The 26,571-nt window shown below is 32.9% G+C and overlaps 4 protein-coding genes and 2 pseudogenes across 4 annotated transcripts; 4 read left to right on the forward strand and 2 right to left on the reverse strand.

Annotated features, from left to right (window-relative positions):
* LOC104753764 lies at positions 535–1,741 on the forward strand (annotated as a pseudogene).
* On the forward strand, positions 2,480–3,646 carry LOC104750942 (putative F-box protein At1g70960). Its single transcript, XM_010472801.2, has one exon. The coding sequence runs from the start codon at positions 2,480–2,482 to the stop codon at positions 3,629–3,631; it is 1,152 nt and encodes a 383-aa protein (XP_010471103.1). The 3' UTR covers positions 3,632–3,646.
* Positions 5,185–6,660, forward strand: LOC109129590 (annotated as a pseudogene).
* Positions 5,946–6,660, forward strand: LOC109129591 (putative F-box protein At1g70970). Its single transcript, XM_019238031.1, has one exon. The coding sequence runs from the start codon at positions 5,949–5,951 to the stop codon at positions 6,441–6,443; it is 495 nt and encodes a 164-aa protein (XP_019093576.1). The 5' UTR covers positions 5,946–5,948; the 3' UTR covers positions 6,444–6,660.
* On the reverse strand, positions 11,803–12,617 carry LOC104750943 (sulfated surface glycoprotein 185-like). Its single transcript, XM_010472802.2, has one exon. The coding sequence runs from the start codon at positions 12,364–12,366 to the stop codon at positions 11,947–11,949; it is 420 nt and encodes a 139-aa protein (XP_010471104.1). The 5' UTR covers positions 12,367–12,617; the 3' UTR covers positions 11,803–11,946.
* LOC104750944 (chaperone protein DnaJ) lies at positions 14,304–15,552 on the reverse strand. Its single transcript, XM_010472803.2, has 4 exons — positions 15,249–15,552; positions 15,099–15,163; positions 14,958–15,014; positions 14,304–14,871 (listed from the first exon to the last, which is right to left on the reverse strand). Exons 1-4 carry the CDS (start codon positions 15,439–15,441, stop codon positions 14,683–14,685), a joined length of 504 nt encoding a protein of 167 aa, XP_010471105.1. The 5' UTR covers positions 15,442–15,552; the 3' UTR covers positions 14,304–14,682.

The raw sequence follows: 26,571 nt of genomic DNA on the forward strand, positions 1-26,571 counted from the left end.
AGTTGTGAAAGCTCTTCCTTGAATGAATCCACTATCAAAATTGCATTTAAGCCATCCTTCAGATGGTAGAGACCATTGTCGATTTTCAGTAGTTATAGTTGTCCCATTAATTATCTTGTGTTGTAGGTTGTGTTTGTGCAGTCACAGCGTCAGTCCATTCACTGACATCTTGGAACCCTTTATCAGCAACAATATGTGGTTGCCAGTCTATTTTCCGAAAAATGAAATCATTTCTCGATTTCCATATCCTACATAGCATCCAAAAAGGAAGAAGTCTTGTAGTGGTTGGGAGGTGTGTTTGTTTTTGATAGTTAAGCAGCATCCGTATGTTGGCATCCATATCGTTTGAAAATTGCAGTTGTCCGCCAATTGTACTATTAATACATCTCCATATTGCCTCTGCATACGAACAAGTAAACAGTAAGTGATTAATTGTTTCGTCTTCATAACTGCAACGTTGTCAAGTCAGATAGCGTGTTTAAGTCTTTATATCTCAAAACACATAACATAATATCATTAGACAACAAAAAAAGAATGGACAGTTCAAGTTTCGATTTCGAATCACTTCCTGAGGATTTACAAATGCTGATTCTGTCATGGTTGCCTCTGAAATCCTTGGTGAAGTTCCTCATCGTCTCGAAAAAATGGGCATCTATTATCCTTGGGGAACAATTTCGAAAAATCTACTTGAGCCGATCGATGACAAGGCCTCGACTGGTGTTCATGATCGAACGATATACATCACAGCTACCCGAACTTGAGATTTCGTGGTTTCACTCTGTTTATCAAGAGGGAAGACTTATACTCTTTTCACCTGACACTGAGGTGTTGTTTCACTCTGTTTATCAAGAGGAGAAACCATTGTTGTCGTCTGGTCAACAACAATTGCGTATTCCTCTTGAAGCAATGGCTTCTCATATTTCTCAGCCCATCTGAGGTTTGATCTGTCTTCAGTTTCGAACTAAGTTTGCAATTTTCAATCCGGGTGCGAAAAAGTTACGGAAGTTACCGGAGATCCAAGCACATGAAAATGCTTGGATAACAAGTTTTCTCGGATACGATGAAGCTACGAATGTATTGAAGGTGTTATGTAGGACAAGCTTGATGATGTCAGGTCAAGAAACCAAGGAATATCATGTCTTGACGGTGGGATCGGTTGAAGAACCTTGGAGACGGATCACATGTAAGTATGATCATTCACCAGCTATTGAAGGACTATGGAAAGAAGGGGTTTTGTACTATGGAGCCAGGTTCAGTATTGAAAATTTCTGGTCGTCATGCATGAGCTTCAATGTTAGGTCTGAAGAGTTTAGTAGTGTCATTGAATTTCCTGATGGATCTGCTCATAGCCATTGGAATTTTGTGATTTATGATGGGAACATTGCCTTAGTGGATGACTTTGACTTTGGCAATGGAGTTGTGAATGAACCGGATGGGACTAAAGTTTTTCAGATATTTGTTTTGGATGAAACCGCACGGAAATGGCGGGGAGAGCGCATCAAGATTCATTGTTGGGAACAAAACATTGGAGATATGGAACTTCATTTCAGAGGTCCATTGGAACAGGAAAACTTGTCTTCACACATTACAATAACCGTTACGGCCGTGATCTCTTTGTGTTGTATTACGATACAGTCACAAAAATTATCAGAATGTTTAATATTGGAAATGGAAGAGTGGTTGGCGACTTGATATTGTTCGAACGTTCGTGGATCATGTTGATAGTCTTTTCCTTATGTGAAGAACAACGATTTGGTCCACAAATGATTATCACAAACCCGTTGGTTGCTCTGTCTCTCAAGTCCTAGCTATTGTCGTTAATCTTTACTTATGCTAGAAAATAATGTTGTCTCTCTAGTAGTACTAGTCTTATTGGGATTGTTCCTTTTCATCTTTTTTTTTTTGGTTTAGTTCCTTTTCATTTCTATTGACGTGTTAACTTTATTTATGCTAAATAATAATGTTTGTTCACAGTTCCAGATATATAATTAATAACGTTTCTTCTATACTCTGTTCCTCAAGCTATGTGAGCCTCTTTGTAAAACAGAGTTATTCAACTTTTGGGTGTGAAACTTCTCATGCATGCATTCATGTGAAAACTCTCATGCATTCATGAAATTTCTTCTATTGTTTTTAGATGTGAATTTAACAGAATTAAATTGGAAACCGCATCTTTATTCTCATGCATATGAAGTTCTTTTTTTGTTAAAGATCATGAATGCAGTTACAAATAATTAAATGTGAGTTATAGTAAGTTTTCAACGTATGGAACATATGATTTCTCCTTTCGTTATAAGATTCAAGCATGCAATTTAATAAAGTTAGGTTAAAGATTTATGTGCGTTACAATACTCAACAAGTTACATTAAATTCTAAAGTCATAACGTTGGTAACAAAGTCTACGATTTCTTTAAATATCACATCTGTGTTTTTTTTCCTAGAACACATAATACATACATTAGAGAAGAACATAAAAGAAATGGAGAATTTAAACTTCGAAGCACTTCCTCAAGATGTACAAATGAAGATCATGTCACGGTTGCCTCTGAAATCATTGGTGACATGCATATGCGTCTCGAAGAAATATGCATCTTTAATCCGCACAAAAGCATTCAGAGATCTTTACTTGCATCGATCCATGACAAGGCCTCGAGTGTTGTTCGTCGCCCATGATATAAGAATCCAACAAAACAAAGCCGAAGCCTTGTTTCACTCGGTTTATCAAGATGAGGAACCATTGTTGTCCTCTGGTCAACAACAGATACGTACCAACGAAGCAGAAGTACCACTTGATGAAGTTTCTCAACCCATCCAAGGTTTGATCTGTCTTCGAGGTGGTACTAATGTTGTCATTTGCAACCCGGGAGCGAAAAAGTTTCGGCGTTTACCTCAGATCCAAAGGCCTAACGGAGCATCCATAAGATGTTTTTTCGGATACGATGAAACTACGGATGTATTCAAGGTGTTATGTATAACACAGTTTGGAGAAGGTAGGCGAACTAAGGAGTTTCATGTATACACGGTGACGGAGGGATCGGTTGAAGACTCTTCTTGGAGCCGTATCACATGTAAGCATGATCATTCACAAGTTAGTCGAGGATTATTCAAAGGAGGTTTCTTGTACTATGTAGCTCAGCCCAATAGTGAAAAATATCAGGTAATGAGCTTCAACGTGAGTTCTGAAGATTTCACTGTCATTGAAGTACCTGACAGAGGCGAAACCTCTACAGTTAATGATCATCGTTGGAAATTGGTGAATTACAATGGGGAAATTGCCTTAGTAGATGACTCTGTGTTTAAAAGTGGAATTGTCGATATATGGGACGATGATGGCATTGGATGTTTTGTATTGTGGGTTAGGAACGAGATATCAGGAAACTGGGGGAGAAAGATCGTTAAGATTCCTCAATGGCTAGAAACTGTTGAACATCACAAGTTTTTTTTCAATGGTACCATTGGAACAAGAGAACTTGTTTTCACACCATACTGTTGGTTAGAGGGACAAATATTTGTGGTGTATTATGATACAGACACAACAAACCTCAGAAGATTTGAGATTGAAGGAATGGTTGATGGATACTATTATGTTCGAACCTTCTTGAATCATGTTGATAGTACTTGGCTTATATGAAGAATAAGAGTTGGTTGTTCACTCTCTCAAGTCTCATTGGGATTGTTGTTAGTCTTCATTTCTAATTTTCTTTCTATTGTGGTCAATCTTTATTTTACGGTAATTAATAATGATGTCTCTCATGTACTCATGTAGTACTAGTAGTCTTATTGGGATTGTTAATTTTTATTTATATTGTCGTTAATCTTTATTTTATGCTAAATAATAATGTTCTCTCTCGACTATATCTTATGCGATTGTATGTTTTCTTTTTTTACTGCCGTGTACTTTATGCCGTATAATTACAAAATTGAAGCAATTCCTGATAAAGTGCAAAGAGAAAGGGAAAAAAATAATCAACTTCTTTAGTATAATAGTGTGGTATTCTTTTCAACTACAGAAAGTGACATTTGACTCGTAGAACAAAACGTTGCTAGAAGAAAAAACACAAGATTTCCAATTCTATCTTATAAACGCCAAGAGAGTAGCAACCACCGACCTATTAGTCTATTACTCTAAAGTAACGTTTTTTAAGACCGAACCATCTAAAGTCGCACTATCAGGACCATGACTCTCACGACACCAGCCTCAATAACAAACCGGGTGGTCATAAGAGTTTCTCTTAGACAAGGTATACTATTATTATAGCTAAAGATTTGGATTTTTAATCACGACATTGCTTTTTTGTTGCTATCAATTTTTACCATCTGCTTTTGTCTATTATTCCTTTACTGTTTGGCTGAGCTTTGTAACTCTCTGTGAAATTCTTTTACCAATAATAATAGTATACCTTTCGTTTTTTTTTATATAACAAAACATCTCTATATAATATCATACTTATGAATAAATAACATTACGTCATTTTTATTTCAATTTTAAATCCTAACATAAACCCAAACAATCCTCAACTAGTAACCCGATTAAAAATAAATAAAGGAATTTAAAAGGATTGTCAAGTAAAGTATCTTATGCGTATACGTGAAACCCTTTCTTTTAACAATTGTGTACAAAGAATAAAAGTGAAAAGTGAAAACTTTTAAGAAGTTAAATTCTATATCTGAAATTATTTTTGTGCATTGACGATCGACTAGATTAGTACGATGAAAGAAAACCTTGCAAGTCACGCTTGGCTTACACGAAATCTCTCTGTTAATAATCCTTCTCAATAAACAAAACAGAATTAAAGTGAAAACCTTTAGAAAAATGTTAACATGTTATCAATATTTTTACGTGTGAGTATTATATTGGAATTAGAACCAAATTACTACTAAAACGTGTAAAATGAAAGCAAATTTGTCACTTTTCATGCATGGTATCTAGTAATCTCTATGCTAATTGGCCAATAATTAAACATTCTACTTTAGTTGTTTTTGGAGATGTAATTTCATAATATGTAAAATAAAGATGTATGCGTTTTTACGACTCAACAAGTCATCATCACCCGCACTCACAAGTTACAACGTTGGTAACAAACTATGAGACTACTCTGTTATAAATACCACATATGTGTGTTTAGTCTCTCCATATCTCAAAACAGAAAATATCATTACAAATACAAAGAAAGAAAAACAAGAATGGATAAATCAAATTTCGAGTCACTTACTGAAGATCATTAAATGAATCTTCTGTCACGGTTGTCTTTGAAGTCCTTGGTGAAGTTCCTCCTCGTCTCGAAGAAATGGGCATCCATGATCCGCTCTACAAAATTCAATGTTGATTACCTGAGCTGATCGATGACAAGGCCTCGAGTGATGTTCATGGTCCAACGTTCTACATCACAGCCACCCGAACCTACGATGTTGTGGTTTGACACTGTTTATAAAGAGCAAACCTTAACAACCGAACCATCTTACACTGAGGTGTTGTTTTACTCTGTTTACCAAGAAGAGGAACCACTGTTGTCTTCTGGACAACAACAGTTGCGTATTTCTCTACATTCAAGATATGATGTTTCTCAACCCATCCGAGGTTTGATCTGTCTTAGGTTACAAACTAAGCTTGCAATTTGCAATCCGGGTACGAGAATGTTTCATATTTTACCGGAGATCCAAGCGCCTGAAAATTCTAACATAACAAGTTTTCTCGGATACGATGAAGCTACGAATGTATTCAAGGTGTTATGTCTCACGTAGTTGAAGTCCCATGAACCATTAGGTGGAGCTATAGAATATCTAGTCTTAACGGTGGAGCCCGATCAAGAAGAATCTTGGAGATCGATCACATGTCCGCATAACATGTTTCAGTACAACTTGGTGAAGGAATCTTGGTGGTTTTGTACTATGGAGCTTATCGACCTCAACCCGATGAAGCTCAGTCCAATAGTGACAAATTAGTGCTCATGAGCTTCAATGTGAGGTCTGAAGAGTTTGCCGTCATTAGATATCCTGACTATGAATCCGATTATACAAGTTGGAGATTTGTGTTTTACGAAGAGAAAATTGCCTTAGTGAATGACTCTGACTTTGACAAAGAAGATGTGAATGATGAACCAAACTTGGACAATGAAGCTGTGAATGATGAACCGAATGGGACTAAAGTTTTTCATATAATTGTTTTGGATGAGAGTACGCAACAATGGGATAAAACCCCCATAAATATTCTTCACTGGGAAGAAGCTGTTGGAGAGAAGGGATTTTATTTCCAAGGTACCATTGGAGAAAACGAACTTGTTTTTGCACAAAACTCTACCAAACGTGGCGGCCCTGACTATTGTGTGTTGTATAACAATACAGAGACAGAAAGTTTCAGAAACTTTGAGATTCAAGGAGTGGTTGGCAATGATGAAAGTGTTCGAACCTTCTTGGATCACGTTGATAGCCTTTACCTTATGTGAAGAACAAGAATTGGTCCGCTAATTATGATCAAAGACTCGTTGGTTGTTCACTCTCTCAAAGTCCTATTGTCGTTAATTTTTTTACGTATGCTAAATAAATAAATAGTAATGGTGTGCCTCTAGTAATAGGTCATATTCTCGTGTTGACCTTTACTTATGCTAAAATAATAATGTTCTTTCAGTTCAGATATTTTATAACTATGTTTCTAAACAATAATTCTATTGTCGTGTTAATGTTTATTTGTGCTAAAGAATAATGTTCGTTCACAGTTCAGATATGACTTTTAAGTATTGAAGTTTCCATACTCTGTTTCTCAAGCTTCGAAGCCCATTCATAAAACAGAGTTATTCAACTTTTGGGTGTAAAATTTATCATGCATTTATGAAAATAAAAAATAATAAAAAAAAGAATTGGCAAGTAAGTTTGTATACGTCTACGTGGAAACCAAACTACTAATAAACTTTTTTTAAGTGAAAACTTTTTAAAAAAATAATGAACTTGTTAATTGTATTCGAAGAACCAAACTACTATAACGTGTAAGATAGATGGAAACGGATGTGTCACTTCACTTTCATATGCCAAAGGAGCTGGCGGCAACTACGACTTAAAGCGAGATAGAAAAAAAAAATAACTTTTTACTCCTTGCGAATTTCTTTAATTGTAATTAATGTATTGCTAATCTTCACTAAGTTAGAATAGTCAGTAACAAAAGATATATGTTATCATCTTCTGCTAGTTGATCATACAACTCATGTACTAATTCCTAAATGAATGTTTCTAATTCGAAATGTAGTGGAGGGCGACTTCTTCATAATTACGATCTCCCATAAGAGTTTTAGTTTCTAATTAGTGAAAGTATGAAACTAAATGCTCTGTAAACAAATCTCAGCATGGTTACGTTTTATTGTAAATTAATCTAGTTATTTATTTACTTTTGTATTCATTCAAATACAAATAGTTAATTTACTAAGGAAGCCTTGAATGCAAATATTGAAGGAATTGAAGCCAATTTTCTAACCATGATTATGCTTTGTTTTTTTATTCAAGTTATTACATAATTTCATAAACTGAAATGCATTAAAACGAACCATATGTGATCGATGTAAAACGTCAAAAGATGTAAATTATGTTGATAACTAATAATATATTGTCTCATGAGAGACAAATAAATAAAAATGTTTTTTCTCATTAATTAGTACAATGATACTAAAAATAACATTAATGAACATTCGACGCTATATATACAAAAATCCTCATAAAAACCCAATTAAGTAGTCAAAGTAGTAAAAAATGGAGAGTATAATCGTTTTCATGACATTTTCTTTTTGTTTTGGGTTTGTGGTAAGTGTGCTCGATCACTCGAGCTAGTAGTCACAAGCACTGACCTATGCTTAAATGCTACCAACAAGCCACTAGCGACAAACACATTTTCATGACATTTTCTATAACCATTGTTTTGGTATCACTTTCTCATCTAAGTTTTGCTATAGAAGAGAATAATCACGAACCACTCATAACAAAGAACGAGATTGATGCAGCGATCTATGCAGTTTCACTGAGTGCGCGCGATCATCATAGCAACATTCTTCGTAAATATTCTAAAAACAGATTGATAATCTTAAGAAGTGTAGTAAAAAGAAGAGAGGAAAAAGTGTAATTTCTCCAATAAAATGTTAAGATGAAGTGTTAGCTGAAATTCTTCGGAATAAAATTGCTTCAAGAAAATGTTGCCACCACGAGCTACTTAATTTATACGATGATTAACTAGGCCAGCCGCCTGTGAAGTAGCTTTGTAGTTGAAGTTCAGCCTAGTCAAAGAGGTCAGCAGCAAGGGTCCAATGGACAGAAACGTAAGGGTCCAATGGACATGTATATGTTCCAATAGACATGTATGTTTGTCCGAGAAAGAAAGAGAATATGTTTTTGGAGTATGTGATAAGGAACTTAGGGACAAAGCACGTGGTGCTATTGCAAGGTAGTTTTGTATTGTCTTTTTTTTTTTGGGGTCATACTTATATAATTTCTTGTGTTGATTCTCAGTCAACCAGAGCATACATATCTTGTTCTTTCCGGTTTCATGTTGGGGTTGTTTTTGGTTATGATAGTTTGTGTATGATTCTCTGTTTTCAGAATGGTCAGGACCGGAGAAGTTCCAAGTGTCACTTAGAGTGGCTTATCGCGGTGACTCTCTACGGTAATGATGATGCTGATCTTGTATCAGTATTGTGCTTTGCTTTGATTTGTCCAAGAGGTCTCTCTGGTAGAGTTCTTTGCCCTCTTGTCCTAGAAGCTTCAAAGCTATAAAACTAGTTGCTGTTCTGTTTTTGTTTGTGTACTTATATATATTCTCCAATGAATGTGATGAAACCTGTCAAGCCAATTCAGCTTATAGAGATTGCCAACTGTGGAGAAACACCAACTCCGGATTGTCATTTCTGTTATTATTACGATCTCATAAACCTTAGAGATGATAAAAGCTAGCGGTGGTGATTTGCTTTCTTGCATGCCATGCCATCCGTGAGACCGTTGTGTGCACGTGCTCATTGTTTTGCTTGTAAGCTGAAATCATTTGCTATTTCAACATTTTGTTTTTCGTATTGTGCAGATATTAGTTTAGGGAATCAACAGGTACCCAATCCTCCTGTAGATGAGAAAGGCTGAGGCAATGGCATTTAGCGGTGTCGTGCGTGTGCAAGATTTCGATTAGGGCTTCATCTTTCTCACGAGGATGGTTTGTAAAGGGTCCGTATTCATTGGTCTTGAAGGTAAAAATGTTTAAGGAGACAAGATCCATGTTTTCTATAGGCCATTCTTTACCGCTCCAGATTTATATCAAATCAAGCTGCATGGGGGTCATAAATAATGTCAAGCGACGAGCTCATGAGGTAAGACATAGACAGAGTCAATGCGTATAACGAACCTTACCTTCATGGATCATGTTGATGAATAAGAGAGTTACGTTGATTATCAGAAACTAGTGCTTGGTTATCACTCTCTCAAGTCTTATTGGGATTGTTGTTAATTGTTAGTCTTCATTGCTGTTTTTTTCTATAGTGGTTATTCTTTATTTAATTATGCTAACTAAGAATGTTGTCTCTCATGTACTACTATTGTGGTCTCACTGGGATTAATGTTAGTTTGTCATTTCTATATATTGCCGTTAAGTTATAGAAATGTTAGTTTTTCATTTCATGTCAGTTTGAGTACATTAATTTTATGCTATATAACAAAACTGAAGCTTCCTAGCAAGTGCAAAACAAAAAAGGAGGAAAAAAGGGTGAAAAAATCAAGAAGTTGTGTAGTGAAACTACAAAAACGTGTACACAGTGATAGTAAATATATGTCACTTTAATTTTCATGCATCAATAATCTCTATTCTAATTAGACAATAGGTATAGTAAGTTTGTAACGTGTGGAGCTGAAATTTCATCTTGTGTATTTAGATGTAAAGCATTATATATATATCAAACTCCGAGATTCTCTCTTATAATAAATATTGCATTTGTGTGTTCCGAAATTTGAACAACATTACTAAAATAATTATTATATAAATAAAAAATATATTTCGTATATTTAAGTTTGATATTTTTTGGATATAGCGTATTTAATATTATGTTATTATATAACCTTTCGTTTTCAAAGTTAGCAACTTATGCGATAGCGACACGTGTTAAATTGACACGTTTTCGGTGGAGGATGGAGCCTGGTGAAATACAAAAAGAACATCGCTTAATTTATCTCGCATGGTTGACTACAACAATGGAGAATTGCTGCTGTACGTTAGGAAAGCAACGGGAGGATGGTCAAGCGAACGCTTGGTGATTCCTGATTGGAAAGACATTGTTGGAAAGACCAGATTTAACTTTAAAGGAACCGTTGGAAAAAGCGTTCTTGTTTTCTCTCAAGTGTCTTTCGTGAAGGATTCACGTTCAACCTCTTTGCTTTATTTCGATGAATCAACCCAACATCTCCGAAGATATGAGTTTGAAGACTTGTATGATGCTCCTCCTGAGGGACTTCCATATCCTCCTGCTCAACTCTTTCTAGACCACCTAGATTCAACTTGGCTTCTCTGGAGATGAAGAATAACGGATCAAGTTAATTGGGATTAATTAATGTTCCATTTCATTTCTCTATATTGTTGGTTAATCTTAAACTTTTGCTTAAAATAATAATAATGTTGTCTCTCGAAAAACACTATACCTTATTGGGATTGTTTGTTTTGGTCGTTCATCTGTATATCTTATTATATAAAATATGGTTTCAAAAGTTACTAACTTACAAGATCGTGACACATGTCAATTTCAAAGTTACTAACTCACCAGATCGTGACAAGTGTCAATTTCAAAAGTTACTAACTCATGACAAGTGTCAATTTTACACAAATTTCTGTAATGCCCGCGAACCAATTTCTGGAATTTTGGTTAGGATGTCGATCGACATCGTTTGCAGACGGTTTGATGGGTTCGATTTTAATCGTCCGGTTTGCGTGGTTGGTTTAGGGGAAGCCCTAAATTCGAGTTTAAAAGGGGAACTCAACTTATTTCGTCCTTTTAACCTTGTTTGACAGAGAAACAGAGAGAAGAAGGAAAAAACGTTTTTGAGAGAGATTTGTGAGATCCTTGGCTGTTCTTGAGAGATCTGTTACTGTGGAGTGAAGATCTTGTGTTAGAAACAAAGGAGAAGGTTTCTAAGTGTTGGATTCGTCGTGGTTGAGTGAGAATCTTCCTGCAAAAGAGGTGAGTGCATGACCATGACTTATCTAAGTCTGAAAATCCTTTGTTTGCTTGATTGGTTGTATTTTGTAATGTTGTTCTTGCTTGTTGTGGTGGTTGTGTTATGGTTTTTGTTTACCGCAAGATATAAAGAACTTTTTTCAGATTGCCAAAATTAATAATGAAGAACGGTAAAAAAAATAAAAATAAAAAAATAAAAAAACAAAGAACAATTGTGCATGTGGTTAAGGAGATCAAATTACACATTTCACGTCTAAGGTCGGTTCTTTCGACCTACGTTTTGGTGAAAGGTAGTTTTCATAGGTGTAACCTGATAAACCTCTCTCTTATTTCAATGACCTAGTTGGGACGTTGATCAAAGAAAATCTATGGTTTTGACTTTTTTTCTTGTTCTTTATCAAATTTAAATATGTTTTTTTTTTACAATTTCTTCATCTTAAATTCCTGACTTAATTAACTTTTACTTTCTTCGTAGCCAGAATTTTATATAAATGTCTCTTTTTAATTGTTGAAGCAGTAACTTTTATTTAAAGAATATTGTTTATTTTTCTTTCAAAAATCATCGCCCATAATTGATACTTCTGGGAACATTAAAAATAAATTTAATTTACTCACATTATAGTATAATCATGTTTCATTATAAATTTTGGTACAACGAAATTTGATGAAACACAATTTATCCTAACTTAAATGGTAAATTAATGCACAGTCGATAATTTCATGGATAATAGTTAAATTAAGAGCTTATCTGAACAACAAAACATCGTTAGTTCATCTTCATCAAGAAACTCATAACTCCAAATGCGATCAGTCCCGAGATCTTAACCACCGTGAAGCTTTTACCAGCAGCCGCTCCAAACTGCTGATCAACGGGATACAACTCACCGGGTGGACCCGTCATGTATATGTAGGTAGACGGAGGTGGCGGGCAGTAAGACTTCTTCGGCGGCGAAGGTGGACGTGGCGGAGGAGGACAAGCCGGGGACGGCGGTGGAGGTGATGGTGGTGGAGGTGAGGGAGGAGGAATGTTTTGGAGACAAGGTGTGCATTTAATAGGATCCTCTTCGAGTTTTCTATTGGTTGAAGAATGATCTGAGGCGTTTACGATCATAGGAAACGTGAGAAACGCCATCGCCGTGAAGATAGTGACCACGAGAGCCTTTGAACGGTGAGTTTTCTCCGGCATGATGAGAGTTGTTATATGTTTTCTTTTTCCTTGTCCCGGAGAATCGAATAAAAAGAAAGGTTTGAGAAGATTCTCTAGTTAGACGTTTTTAAAAAAGAGTTGAAAATTTGGTGAGGTGGTTTGGTAAGAGGGTGTGCATGGGACTGATATACTTCTTCAAGTCTATATATTTCTGTCTTGATAATTATACAAAATATATATATATATACTTTACAACATGCAAGAATTAATAAAAAGAGAAGAATAAGAAGAATACATTCAATTGGTGAAGTAGGCTTTTTTACATGTGAGTTGGAGCTTGGATTAAGGGGTCCCATATGGAGACCATATATAACATATGCATGATCGTATTGCTCGAAATAATACTTAAATTACTTAACAGTGGAATTATTAGCCTTTTAATCCACCGTCGTCCACTCAAAAATAAAATATACACTTAAAAGTTTTTCCAATTATTTGCTACCAATAATATGAACGTTTGATAACACAATGATTGATCGCAGATTGGTAGTAATCTGGTTTATAAAATTTAAAGCGTATAATATGCATCACTGTGTGGTGTCACACCACCACTGGAAACATCGTTGCTAAAGCGTGAATTGGACCGCCTTTTCTAACAAAATCATGAAAAGCAGGCGAAGTCTGCGATTAATATTATAACTTGGAATTTGGTCGAAAGCAGTAAATTAGTATACCTAGTCATCTTTAAGGTCACTATGATTTCCCAAAAAAAGAAAAATCGTAAAAGAACCATATAAGTATTGTAGGTTTAATTAGAATTCAATTCAACCCAAGGGACTACATTTTGTTGTTGTTTTTGTAAAACTCTAAGAAAATCATGCATCACTTTGTTTCACGGCTCACGTAGAGCCGATAGACTAATTGTCTCTTTTTTTTTTCTCTTTTTTTTGCTTTCGGAGTCAATCCTATATAGGTTTAGAATCTGTGATTGTAATCCTAAATATTTACATTCTCAACGAGAATTTCCTTTCTTAGGAAAAAAGAAAAAAAACTCTAAAATCTCCTATATAATAAAACGAAAATACACAGCATTGTTTTGTAGACTATATAATTTTAATAAATTGGTTACAAATAGGTTATAGATTTATGAATAGATTAAATAGTTACAAATTAAATAGTAGATACAACTTTAATTTATTTCAAAAAATCTCAAAGAGAATATTCTAAAGAATCATTTGATATCATCTAACTTACCATATTAATTTCTTTTACAAAATTATGTATTATAATGACATTCAAGTCATGATGTAGAATTTATATTGTTGAAATAACTTCACATACATAAACTAATACAACATATTAAAATTTTATTTTAAAATAGAAAATATACAAAATTTTGTATAAAATAGAATTTAACCAGTGTTAAGTTATATCACGGGTACTTATCTAGAATCATTCACAATATAAAACTTACAAAATAAGTGTCTTATTTCAAGCCATCATATTTAGCATATAATTTTATTGCATAATATTTTATCCTAAAAAACTTTTTAAAATAATCATATAAATGAATTTTAATCCGTGCTCTAACACAGATCTTAATCTAATAACAAATACAAGAGAAGTCTTCTAGTTTAGGATTCAAACCATTGGACTCACGTTGTTAATTTAAGGGGATAATAATTTGGGGAAGGCTAATAACAGAGCGTCTCTATCCCTATATCCCATAACTTGTTTCTTTTGGTTAACCATTGCACATGCAATTGAAATAAATGAATACGTTGACTAATCATTATAATAAATACGGCCACCGACTATGCTTTATTACGGTCTTATTTAATGTTAAGAAAATTATATGTATATTCTAAAACTGGAATAAAACTGGAAAAGGGATATACAGTACATTGACCGACTCAATGGGCCGGAGTAAAGACTTGGACCCAATTTAAGGTTAAACTGAAAAGTGAAAACGATAATTGGGCTCTATATGTTCGCCATTGCTTAACTTGCTTCTTCCTCTTTTTTCTTTTTTGTAAAGATTTTTCTTTTTGCAAATGATATTGTTTCGGTACATGAAAAGATGTTTTTACTAGAGTACAGAAGCATTAGAAAAACGCAATTACAAACCAATGCTTCTTGAACCTAGCAAAATTTCCAAACAACAAAACGTGAAAACCCTAGAACAGATTCTATTTCGTGTACCAGAAGTCACAGAAGAGTAGTTGATATTTTGAAGCCACCATCAGCTGAAAAAACCCGGGACAGTGATCCTTCATTAGCACGGGTCGGAGTCTCCAAGAAATCTAAACCAAAATATGAGAGATTCTTATTACTGCTTCCCCAAATCGATCTAGTTTAGTAGCTGCTCTGTGGATAGAAGTCAAAGCTTGAAACCGGTAGAGACATCTGTGGATGCCAGTCAACCGGTTGGTTTAGGTCGAAATTCATTTCCACTGATTGGTTCTGGAACAATGGTTCTGATTGGAACTCATAGATCATGTCATCGACCATAGTCTGTAGCTCTTCCAAGCTGTATTGCTTTTCCTGCACGCCAACATTATTACACCGTTAACGTGTGTGAGAAGAAACAGTGAAAGATCTCCAAATCAGGTGCTAAAGTTGAGATGTACCTCTCTTCTAGTTTGAGCCATGAGTGAAACCATCTCTTGAACAAAATCAAAGTATCCCTTTAGAGAAAAAACACAAAACAAATCAGTTTTTTGTAATGAACAAAACAATTTACGAATATCTCAATTGAAGTATAACCATACCTCATCTTCTCCAGAATCATAGAGTCCAGCATCATAAAGACTTCGTTTCCTCTGATCCGACAACACTAAAACATCCCAAGAAAACAATGTCAGTCACTGGGACAACAACAAAAAAAAAAAACTCAAAACAACGTCTGAACAGATCTTTACCTGAATAAGCTTCTTGAATCTGCTGGAACCTTCGTTTAGCTTCCCCAGCTCCAAAAGGATCATTAGTCCACCGATCAGGATGCCATTTCTTAGCAAGCTTATGATACGCCCGCCGTATCTGCTCCGCCGAAGAATCAACGGCAACGCCAAGAATCTCGTAATACGACGACGTTTGCTTAATGCCACCTTCCATTGGTTACTTACGTATATTCTCTATATATGTAATCTGATCAACGCATATTCACGAGATGACATATTATTAGTTGTAAGCTTTTGTTTGGGGGGTTTATATAAAAACAGGAGTTGAGTTCCAATGGCGGTTATATGTAACAAGATTCTTACAAAAGACAAGTTCTAGAAGTTTTCGAGGTCTCCAAAAATATCTTGTCTCAGGAACGTTCCGGAACATAGCAACAAAGCAAGATATTATCCACACAATCTTTAGATATTTTAACATTGGGCGGCTGCGATCAAATGGACGGTCATGTCCATGATCATGATGTGACACGTGGTTTTGAATAATGAAATGACAAATACTTTTCTTGTGGAGGCAGAACAAAGCAAACTAACGCCTCGGCGCCCAAAAATCGGGGTGAATAGCACAAAGATATTTTCTTATTACACATTTCAAATCTATCTTTTTTTGTGGTTATATCTAAAAATTTACATAAACAAAACATGTTTCAACCAATAATTAAAATACTTGTTAAAATTTGCTTTTTGTTTAAATTCTATCAACGAAAGTTGTATAGTAGTTGAGTGAAAAGTGGAAAAAAAAAAGCACCTTAAAAGCATCATTATCAGAGCAACCCTTCTAAATTACTCACATATTAATTAATTATATAATTAATACTAAATTAATTAAAACAATCATAATAGAATTTTAGCAAATCATTAGGTCATCATTAATGGGTGAACACCAAGGGTGTTCTTAGCCCAAAAAAATTATAAAAATAATGAATAGTAGCTTAGAACACTTTTTTTAGTTCTTGATGTAGAACTGATCTAAGCCCAGTTCTTATTTGACGTGGCTTCATGTGATTGGACGAGATTTTTTGGAAAAAAAAAATATTTCATTTATATAAGGAAGTAATTTAAATGTTAATTTATAAGTTTTTATAATTGTAATATGTTTAAGAATATTATATTAATTTATAAGTATACAATTGCTTTTATATAAGTAAGCAATTTAAATGTTATTTTATAAGTTTTTATAATTTGTAAAATGTTTATGAATATTATTTCACTATATCTTTATTCTAAGAACACTATAATTAGTTCTCCCATTTTTTTTACCTATGATCTTAACAACTGATCTAACATTATTTTCACTATATATTTAATCTAAGAACACAAAAAAAAGTTATCCGATTAATGATGCCCTTAGAGAACCCAAAGAAAGTTGCTCAATCATTTAAATAATAACTTTTTAATTTGTGTTTATTAATTATCAAACTTTAATAATCTAATATGACAAAACAATTATTAATTTTTTCATATTACATAAAACTTTGAAATATTAAACATATTTTACAAACTTTGGAATATTAAACATATTTTACAAAATTCAGAATAGTAAACATATTTTATAAAATTTTATAAATTATTTCTATTATTTATACAAAATCATCCCTCCATATGCTTGATAGATTTTTCTGGTTGCATTTGTAAATAAGATGTTGGAGACTTTGTGGGATACCATAATGGACAATGTGCATAAATAAAATAAGTATCTATAATGTAATGAATCCCAAGGTTTCGAATAACATCACAATGATTATTATCAACACATATCTGGACAGTTGCAACCTTCCCAGGGAGAACACCTGAACAAGTCATATTATCACAAAATATCATTAGTCAGATCATGAGAACTTCTTTCAGGATAATGGATATATGAGCAAACATCAAAGAGTTTATGTCCCACTTAATTGAGATGAGTTGAAGCATCCGTGGTTGAGTTTTCGAAGTAAAATAATCTATTGAATTGTCAACCAAAAGATTAATGCATGGTTTGGTTTGAGTTAGGATACACTCTCCAAAACACAAACCGGGAAAAATAGAGCAAACTCCACATAGAGAATGAGTTTTAATTTTAATGGAGGACCAAAAGATAAAAAGTTTACAACTTCACAAGAAATTATCAAACAGCTATCATTACAAAGTAGTAGAACAAGGTAGCATATGAAAAGCTTGCAGCAACGAGATTTGAGACAACACAAAACTGCACAAGTGAGACATCTACACTCTCTTCTCAACATTTAACAAGGAGACCAACAACCATAAGCTCTTTCTAATCTAAAGAAAAGAGAACGTATCATAGATATTTAAGAAGAGGAAATAGGAAAAGACAACATATGCATCCGTAGAGATAATTAAAATGCACCATAGATGCATCTGATTGCACCACATTTCATACTCATTAAACTGCAAACAACAGATGAACTAATAGCAGCAACCGAGAGAAGTAATTAGGTTGTCTACGAACTCAAACACGACACAAAACGTAAAAGAAGCGTACCTTTTCTAAAACTATGTCTCCATTCAATATCTAAGCCAACAATAGCTCTTCCAGATTCGTCTCTCTTGGTATCAAGAACCTTAAGAAGCACCACCTCTATTAGCATTTTGAGCTTGCTCTCTTCGCTTTTCCTTTACCTTGAATAACCCAATCATTGCTTCTGACCTCTCTTACGAAACTCACACACACACACACCTGTGACAAAAATCAAAGAATGAATGATTGATTCTATGGTCAAGTGAGATTAAAGATTTGAGATTTAGGCTTAGTTCATCACTTCTATAATATATTAAAAAAAAATCTCTCCTTGTGATATATAACTACAACTATAAAACAGAGCAATCACAATTACAAACTACACATCACAATAATTGAATCCCAAATCCGAAAATCCCTAAAGCAAAGCTCTCTTTCACCAAATAAATAGATGAGAAGACGAACCTTATCTCGCCGATTTGTTAGCCGAGAACCATATTTAGTCTGAAAATACAACGGATTCGATGTGAATCGATTGAATTACCAGATTTTCTGACGAATCGCCTCTTCCATCGCTGTTTCGAACGAGAGAGAAGAGAGAGAGAGTCCCGAAGAATGAAAGAAGAAATGGAGGAAAAAAATATATATATATTTATGCATCTACCAATGGGTATACGCCACGTCGCGTTACTCGGGTGGTTGCTCAATTCATTCCCAAAGCAACTATACTCTCATTTTTTACTTGGGAAATGGGTTTTAAATTGGGATTTGGGGGCCCAATTATGAGAGTACCCCAAAGAGTATTCCCCACTAAGATGGTCTTAATAAATTTGGAATCTCTTCAACAATTTGAGTCATATTTAGTTTTTTTTTGTATTGCATCCAAAAATTAAATAAATGAAATGAAAAAGGTTAAATTATAATAATTAAATATTTCTTTGTTTCACCTAAACAATTTGTTAATTTACTAAAGTGTATATGAGTATAGTTGGGCTAATGGGCCTTGACAGACGCAGCCTACCTAACTTCATCGAAGAAGACCATATGAGAAAGGTATTGTTAGTTGAAAGTTGAAATTGACGTCAAACACTTGGTAGCTGCACTCTTTTGTAAGTAAACCAGTACCTTTTTTTTTTCCTACTCTCTTTCTTCTTATTTTTTTTTTTGTATTATTGACCACATTTTCCTACAAAAACATCACACACTCAAAAGCGTTCAAATATAATGAATGTTGTGATTTATATATATATATATATATATATATATATATATATATATATATATATATATATATGCATGCATTAGAATCATATTTGCGGTTAGAAAATCGAATTTTGGGCTTGAGTGATGTATTAGAAGGGAGAAATATATCATATGGGAAATATAGACAGTGTGATTTTAAATTTAAAACTCTACAATTTCATATATGTTTATACATATGTTCTCACTGATCCGCACCAAAAATGTTTCGATTACTCCAATAATTAATTGTTTAAATGAAGTTTTAATTCTGTTAAATTAGCTAAAATATAGATATACATTCTAAAAGGACATATATATATATATATTATCCCCCTTTTAAGAAAAGGGAAGTACACGACTTAGTTTTTGTAGACTTTATATTTTTAATAAATGGTTACAAATGCATACAAATAGGTTATATATAGGATATACATTAACTATATATCGTGGAGAAAATATGCTTTCGGTAACAAATTAAATCTAGGTACAAACGGTTACACCTAAATATAAAAATAAAAATATAATATTTGATCATGATAGTCGATAATTGATATATTGATCTTCGGTAACAAATAAATTCGTGAAGTTATTTCAAACTCTATTTACGGAAGATTTAACTCCTATATCATATTCTTTCCAAAGATCTTTAAACTAAATATTACAAATTTAATATCCACAGATTTTATCAATAAACCACAACCATAAACAATTAATTAAAGGCGATAAAAATATACTCAGTATCATAAAAAGGAATAAAATCTTGCTAATTAACAAGATTAACCTTAATCTCCGATATCGTATCCTGAAAATAATAAAGAAAAAAAATCGGGTTGAGAATCTTCCAGCCTTTGTATATAAGTTATACTAATCTACTTTGGCTAGAATACATTTCAGAGAACTTAAGAAACAGAAAAATGACAATACTTTCTCAGTTTACCATGCTAAAAAATCTCAAACCCTACAAGAATTCATGGTGTATCAAAGCTAAAATACTGCATACTTGGACACATTATTCCAAGGATGTTGGTATGTCATTTGAAATGGTTTTCTCGGATGAAGATGTAAGTATTGTGTTTCAGCAGGATTCTAATTATGTATTACGATCACGTGATTGTTTGAGAATAGTATGCAATATTATGAGAAAAGCTTATATATTTCAAACTTCTTACTATAGGGTAACAAGATTCAAGCAACAGTGAAGAAAGAGGATGTTTCAAAATTTAGGAAACATCTCACAAAAGGGGATTGGAAAGTCATTGAGGAATTTTCAGTCACTAAGGTCACTGGACAATATCGGTCAACAACCAATCCTTACAAAATTAAGTTTTTGTATACAACAGAGGTTTCTCCTTCAGATCCTATGTCCAATAATATTTGGCTTGATTTGGTTAACTTTAACAAAATCAACCAGAGTACCTTAGATCTAAATTATCTGGTCGGTAAGTGAACTTTCCATATTGTTTTCTTAGCTATTATGATTGATTTTATTTGATTATTTAAAAAGGTAATATTCGATTTTGTAAATATAGATGTTATTGGACAGTTGGTGAACGTGAGAGACATAGAGCTTATCGATGTCAATGGAACCCCAAGGAAAAATATTGATTTCCAATTACGAGATGTTGAGTAAGTCAATTCATTATTTTCTACTATAGACATATTACTTCAATTACGTAAAGCTCTACATCACATTATAATGTAAATTTGTTTGAAATTCGGATACAAGAATAACTACCTCAATTGTACTCTTTGGGGAAAATGGGCCAACCAAGTGAAAGAGATATCTAAAGAATTTGTTGGTGGGATGGTCATTTGTTTAATTCGATGGGGCAAAGTAGTAGAGTATAAAGGTTAGTAATACTTACATCTTACAAGGTTAGTAATACACACATTAAATGGCGCTTCAATTGATTAAACTCTCTTATGTGGATTTTGAAATGGGTGTGAGGAGTGTGACTACTTTTTTTGATGCATCTGATGTATGGTTTACCCTGACATACCAGAGGCAGTGGATTTCAAAAATATGTAAGCATTTTAAAACCATACATAACAGTTCTTTCATTAAATAAGCAGAAACAATAATGGAATATATCTCAGGTTACCTTCGGATGGTCTTGCCTTATCCATGTTGGGACCTAAACCAAAATTTCATTCCCGGAAAATAACTGATGCAATGGCAAATCTGCTTCCATGGAGAACAATACCAGAGCTTCGTGACTCTTATGAGGTGAGGGGTAAATTGCATTAATCATGTATTATAATAAAACATGTCTTTATGTTGTCTAATGCAATAATGTCCTGGACAACAGCCTGAAAATGTCGGATCATGTGCTCAATCCTGGGATTTGACACTGACTGGTCATGGTATTACTACGGTCATGATATTTGCAAAAAAAAAGGTAACAAAGAAAAACAAATTCTCCACCAATAACAAACAAGTCTATTGATGTAAAAAATGCAGGGTAGAGGTGACTGAAATTGTTTTAAGGTGACTACTTTCTAATTGTCTCATACTTGGTATTATTATCTTAAATTCAGAACATACTAACCTTTTTACTTATGCAGATACTGGCTACATTTGCTAATAAAGGACAGCTCAAGTGAGGCGAAGATATTTTTATTTGATAATCCTGCCAAGGAAATCATTGGGCAAGAAGTCTCTGAAGTTGTGGAAAGCTGCGGTCCTGAGGTATAATACAGATTCAATCTTCCAGAAACATCATAGTAGAATAAAAATAGTTTCCTATATCCTGAAAAATATATATTAATGTTAGTGTTTAATATTTCAGATTGAAGACCCATGCTGTCTACCTGATGTGCTTAATAAACTTATAGGGTAACAATATCAATTTGTCATTTCAATAGCGAAAGAGAATATAACTAGAAGCAATGATGAGTACAAAGTAGAAGAAATTTTAGGGAACGGGTTGAAATTCATTTTTTTGGACAAACCTGCAGAATATACACAATCGTTCAAGTACCCAAAAACCGATCTAAAAAATGAAGAAGCGACTATCCATATAGCTTTATGAGAAAACTATCGCGGATTCTACAGTTTGAAAATTAGAGTATTCAATTATACAAAACATCGAAGTAACAATTGGATCATTTAACGGATTACTGATTTATATATAAAAATTAGTAACAGAAAGGAAAAGCAAATTGAATTTGATTACGGACGGCGAAGATTATGACCCGAGAGCATCATACCACACCTCACCCACCTTCAAGAATAAAAAAAGAATCTGATCCAAAAAATTGATGGTATTGATTTGGTGTATTTGGAAACTGAGACCTTTTCACCTTCTGGTTTTGAATTGAAATCATCTTAGATTCTTTTTCCAAAAAAATTCCCGATATGTGTCTTTTTCAGAAAGTTTCGGTGATAAGATACTTCCCCTCTCCTATTTTTTAATCAGATAATTGTATTAATAACAATAGTAATCCATAATAGACTTTTTAGGACAAACATAGGCTCAAATATGATTATTATAAATCGTATTAATTATCTTCCAACCAACTTATGACTCATTAGTAAAACTAAATATTCAAATGATCCATAATTAAATAAATTTTATCAATAATCATATTTAAACACTTATACTACACATGTTAAAACAAAAAACAACAAAGCAAACCATTTTTATACAAATTTTAAAAATTAACAATATAAGACTTACATGAGTGGTATTTACCACAAAAATTTATGGCTTGAGTTACATCCAAATAATATTATAAACAATTACATTTATAACATTTGAAATAATAATATATTTTCCAACTCGTGCTACAGTACACGTCCAAATCTAGTAAAGAAATATTACACCAGTACACAACTTACATATGCCTTCATTTCTTTTCCATTAAATAAAAAGGGATCTATGGGTAGCTTTCTTATTTTCAGTTTCACTATATACATGTTGTTCAAAAATTTACTATATTTAATACTTGATAATGATATTTCACTATATTTATTACTTGAATAAGATAGTTCACTCTCTTATTCAACTATTAAATATACAAATAAGTTAACAACGTTTCATTTCCACACATTGCAAAACAGTATTCACTTCTATTGACGTTCAGTGACTCATATAATTAACACCTAGCATAATTTTATGTTATGTATGGGAACTTGTTTTGGACTAGTAATTTTGATTATCACTATATATTTAATTTGTTTCATACTTTAATGTTTACCCAATGAAACTTCTTTGGTATTAATATTTTCGACAGTGTCGAAGAGTTTTTTTTTATAAATACGGACGCATGTGAAAATGGGAATATTGGTTTCAGCTTTCTTGGCATATGCACATATTTAGAGCTACCATAAGATGCTTTATATCTTGATCGATAATGATTATATTACCTATTCAACTACATCTGCCTTGCATTCATGAAAAGGGAGAAAGATGTAATAATTAGACGACAATAAAATAAAACGTATAAAATATAAAAATATTAACAAAAATATATATAGTTATATCGTATAATGGAAAACTTTTAAAAAACGCAGTTTATATGTATTGCACGCAACTATAACCTTCTTGGCATCGTTTTGTTCTTCTTTAGTTTCTCGGTTTGGGATAGTTTTATTGATTTTTTTTTAATTAAAATCGTTTTATTGAATTTACTCAAGAATTCTGATAGATTATTGCAAGCCTATATCAAAATTCTATATGTACCCAAAATAAAGAATTATGATAAATTACCGAAACATAGTTCAAATTGTAAACTTTACCTACTTTCTCTGTTTTTTTTTTATTGTTTTAAAGTTAAAATTACTTATGATTTGTATTTATGAGCCAACTTTATCAATCTAATTTGAGAATTTGTTAGAAATGTTATTTTTGAGATATCTTTTTCCAAAAATAACATTTTTGAAAACATTTTCAATTTTTACTTTTTTACACAATTACACTATGTTAAATTAGTTTTTAGAATTTATTTTTTAGGTTTGGATTCACTATTTTACATTTACATTTCATTATTTTTGAAATCCCTCATCAAATTTTTAGTTTGATCTTTCACTTTTAACTTATTAATTACTTATAACAAAATAAAATGGTGTATTAATAAAATATAAAATAGGAAATTAATTTTTTTTAATATGTATGAAGTTACCGACAAGTAAAATAAAATGTAGGGAATACTATTTAGTGGTACAAATTTATCGTAAAAATGCTGTTTTATTTTATTCGTTTAAACGATCTGCTTGCAATCTGCATACAAACTTCCAAAGGACAAGGCGTGGGGAGTCCCTTTAACCTACCCCGTCGAGATTCATTATTAAAAATAGATGCAATTAAATCGATCAAACAAAAGAAAAACAAAAGAAAAACCACATGATACATTAAATTTATTATTTAATGTTACTAAAAAACAATGTAAATTAAAGTAATGGTGGGAAGACATGAATCACGCGTCGAAGACACACCTACCCGAAGGGTTTTAGAGCGTAGTAGATAAAGAGACAAACAAAGAGATACGAGTATGGTTTGGCTTTAGGTTTTTTGGGGGTTGGTAGTGTTTGAGGTCCATATGCCTCGTTCGTCCGATCCTCTTATTTATATTTTATTTTTCTTTATTACAAAATTTATCTTAAGTATTCCACTTCATCGAACCATGCACATATATATAATTACATGTAAAAAACTAAGCCGAGCAAAGTTGTTGAATTCAGTGCAAACACTTGTCAAAGGAGCAGTCCCGATCTGGTTCCATCTTCTTTTCGTTGTCTGTTCGACCTTGGCTTTGGCTTTACCATCAACACTTTCTAATTTATTTAAATCACAAATAACTTAGCTCTACGGGACAAAATAAACACCAACTGCAAACTTTCACTCCTTAGGAAGAAGTAACGACTCTTATTAATATGCTGTACTTTTGTTCTGTGTAAGAGTTTTGAGAAATCGCCATCTCCAGATAAATTCGTATATATAATATAAAAATATGCCTACCTCTTTCTTGTCATTCTATGATATACGTACGATATGAAATCATGCATATACATATATATGGATGCTCATAGTTTTGCGCTATGCAGATTCAGATAAGTATATGTATATATACCTAGCTATATGTACGTTAATATGTTCTATAAACGTGTATACCTATAAGTGTATATATGCTCACGTATTTATATTACATCCAATAGGAAAACATTTTCCCTCTAACCGAATCAACCAACTGCTTTTCAATTACATGTATATTTCTATATGTCGTTAGGTTCTTCAATTCATGTAAATATACAATTGAAAATTGCATAGCATCAGAAAATTTGCATGCCTATGATTCGGACGAATAAGAGTTTACTAATTAATCGATGTAAAAGACTAATTAGTCTCATCCGCAGTTTCCACCAAACCTTGTTGTTGGAGGAGACTACAAGTTTTCCCTACCTACCATTTGCGCAAGCTTTCCATAAATATTCCACGTCATATAGAAAACCCCAGATTTAATTGTATTAAATCTAACTAAAAACGTCCTTTTTATTTTAAATTTTGTATTCGATGACTTTTAATACCATCTTCAACATCGGCTATCTATAACATTTATTTCAATGGACAGTAAATTTTGAATCTCTTTTAAAAACTCATGTTAAATAAGGGGGTAAAATATTTGTAACTATAGCTAATGCGGTAACTATAGCTAATGCGGTTATCTATATCTTCAGTAAAAAAATCCTTGTTTTAATGTTAGTAATTATTATTAAAGTGCAATTTATAGTTGGGTTCTACATCCTTGTTTAACAAGTGCCCCAAAACAATCTGAATTAGACCAACAAGAAAAAAGAAAGTATTGGGCCTTCAAACTAATACAGAAATTCAGCCCAATATCTGTAAACAACAAGCCATCAAAATGTTAACAGTTTTTACGTCGATAAAAATAATGAATGTGCTGCTCGATCAGAATTGAAAACGAAGTGTTGGGGTCAATATTACATCGACTCGTCGTGTTGGACCATCTGTTTTTTTTTTTTTCTGTATACGAACGAACATAACAGCTTTAATTGACTTGAGAATAAATATTGAGTGCCATAGAAGAAAACTTGTACTATATTAGTTGCTTAGAAAAATTGTCCCATTTACATTTCATTTTCCGTTTTATAATAAATGATATGTGTATGCAACACGCATTTCATTTATTTTTTGTAACTACATTAGTTTTTCTAATAAATAGATCTAAATAAAATTTCAACATTTGGATTATATGGATTACAGGATTAGGCGCTGGGCCTATAGCTACGTTTTGTTTTGTCAATAATATATTTCCCAAGAAATGACTTTTTTTTTTTGGTTCTCCCTCCTCGTTTGGTCAACTCAATTCAGTTCCAATTTCAGTTCTGTTTCTTTTATTATTTTCCTTTTGGTTCCTAACTTTCATACAAATAAAAGCTGTAAGCACAATGTTCAATTTGTACCATTCATTTTGTGGTTTCATCAGTATCTTTCATTTTGTTTTTTTCCTTCAAAAAACCTTATAAAAAGTTCAAGTTGTAATTTGTAAAGCCACATTAAACGAGAGTTGTTGATGTAATATCTATGCGTACGCATACGCATATATACATAGAAAAAAAAAACA

The sequence above is a fragment of the Camelina sativa genome, chromosome 16 (genome assembly GCF_000633955.1).
Source record: "Camelina sativa cultivar DH55 chromosome 16, Cs, whole genome shotgun sequence".
In the NCBI taxonomy this organism is placed as follows: domain Eukaryota; kingdom Viridiplantae; phylum Streptophyta; class Magnoliopsida; order Brassicales; family Brassicaceae; genus Camelina; species Camelina sativa.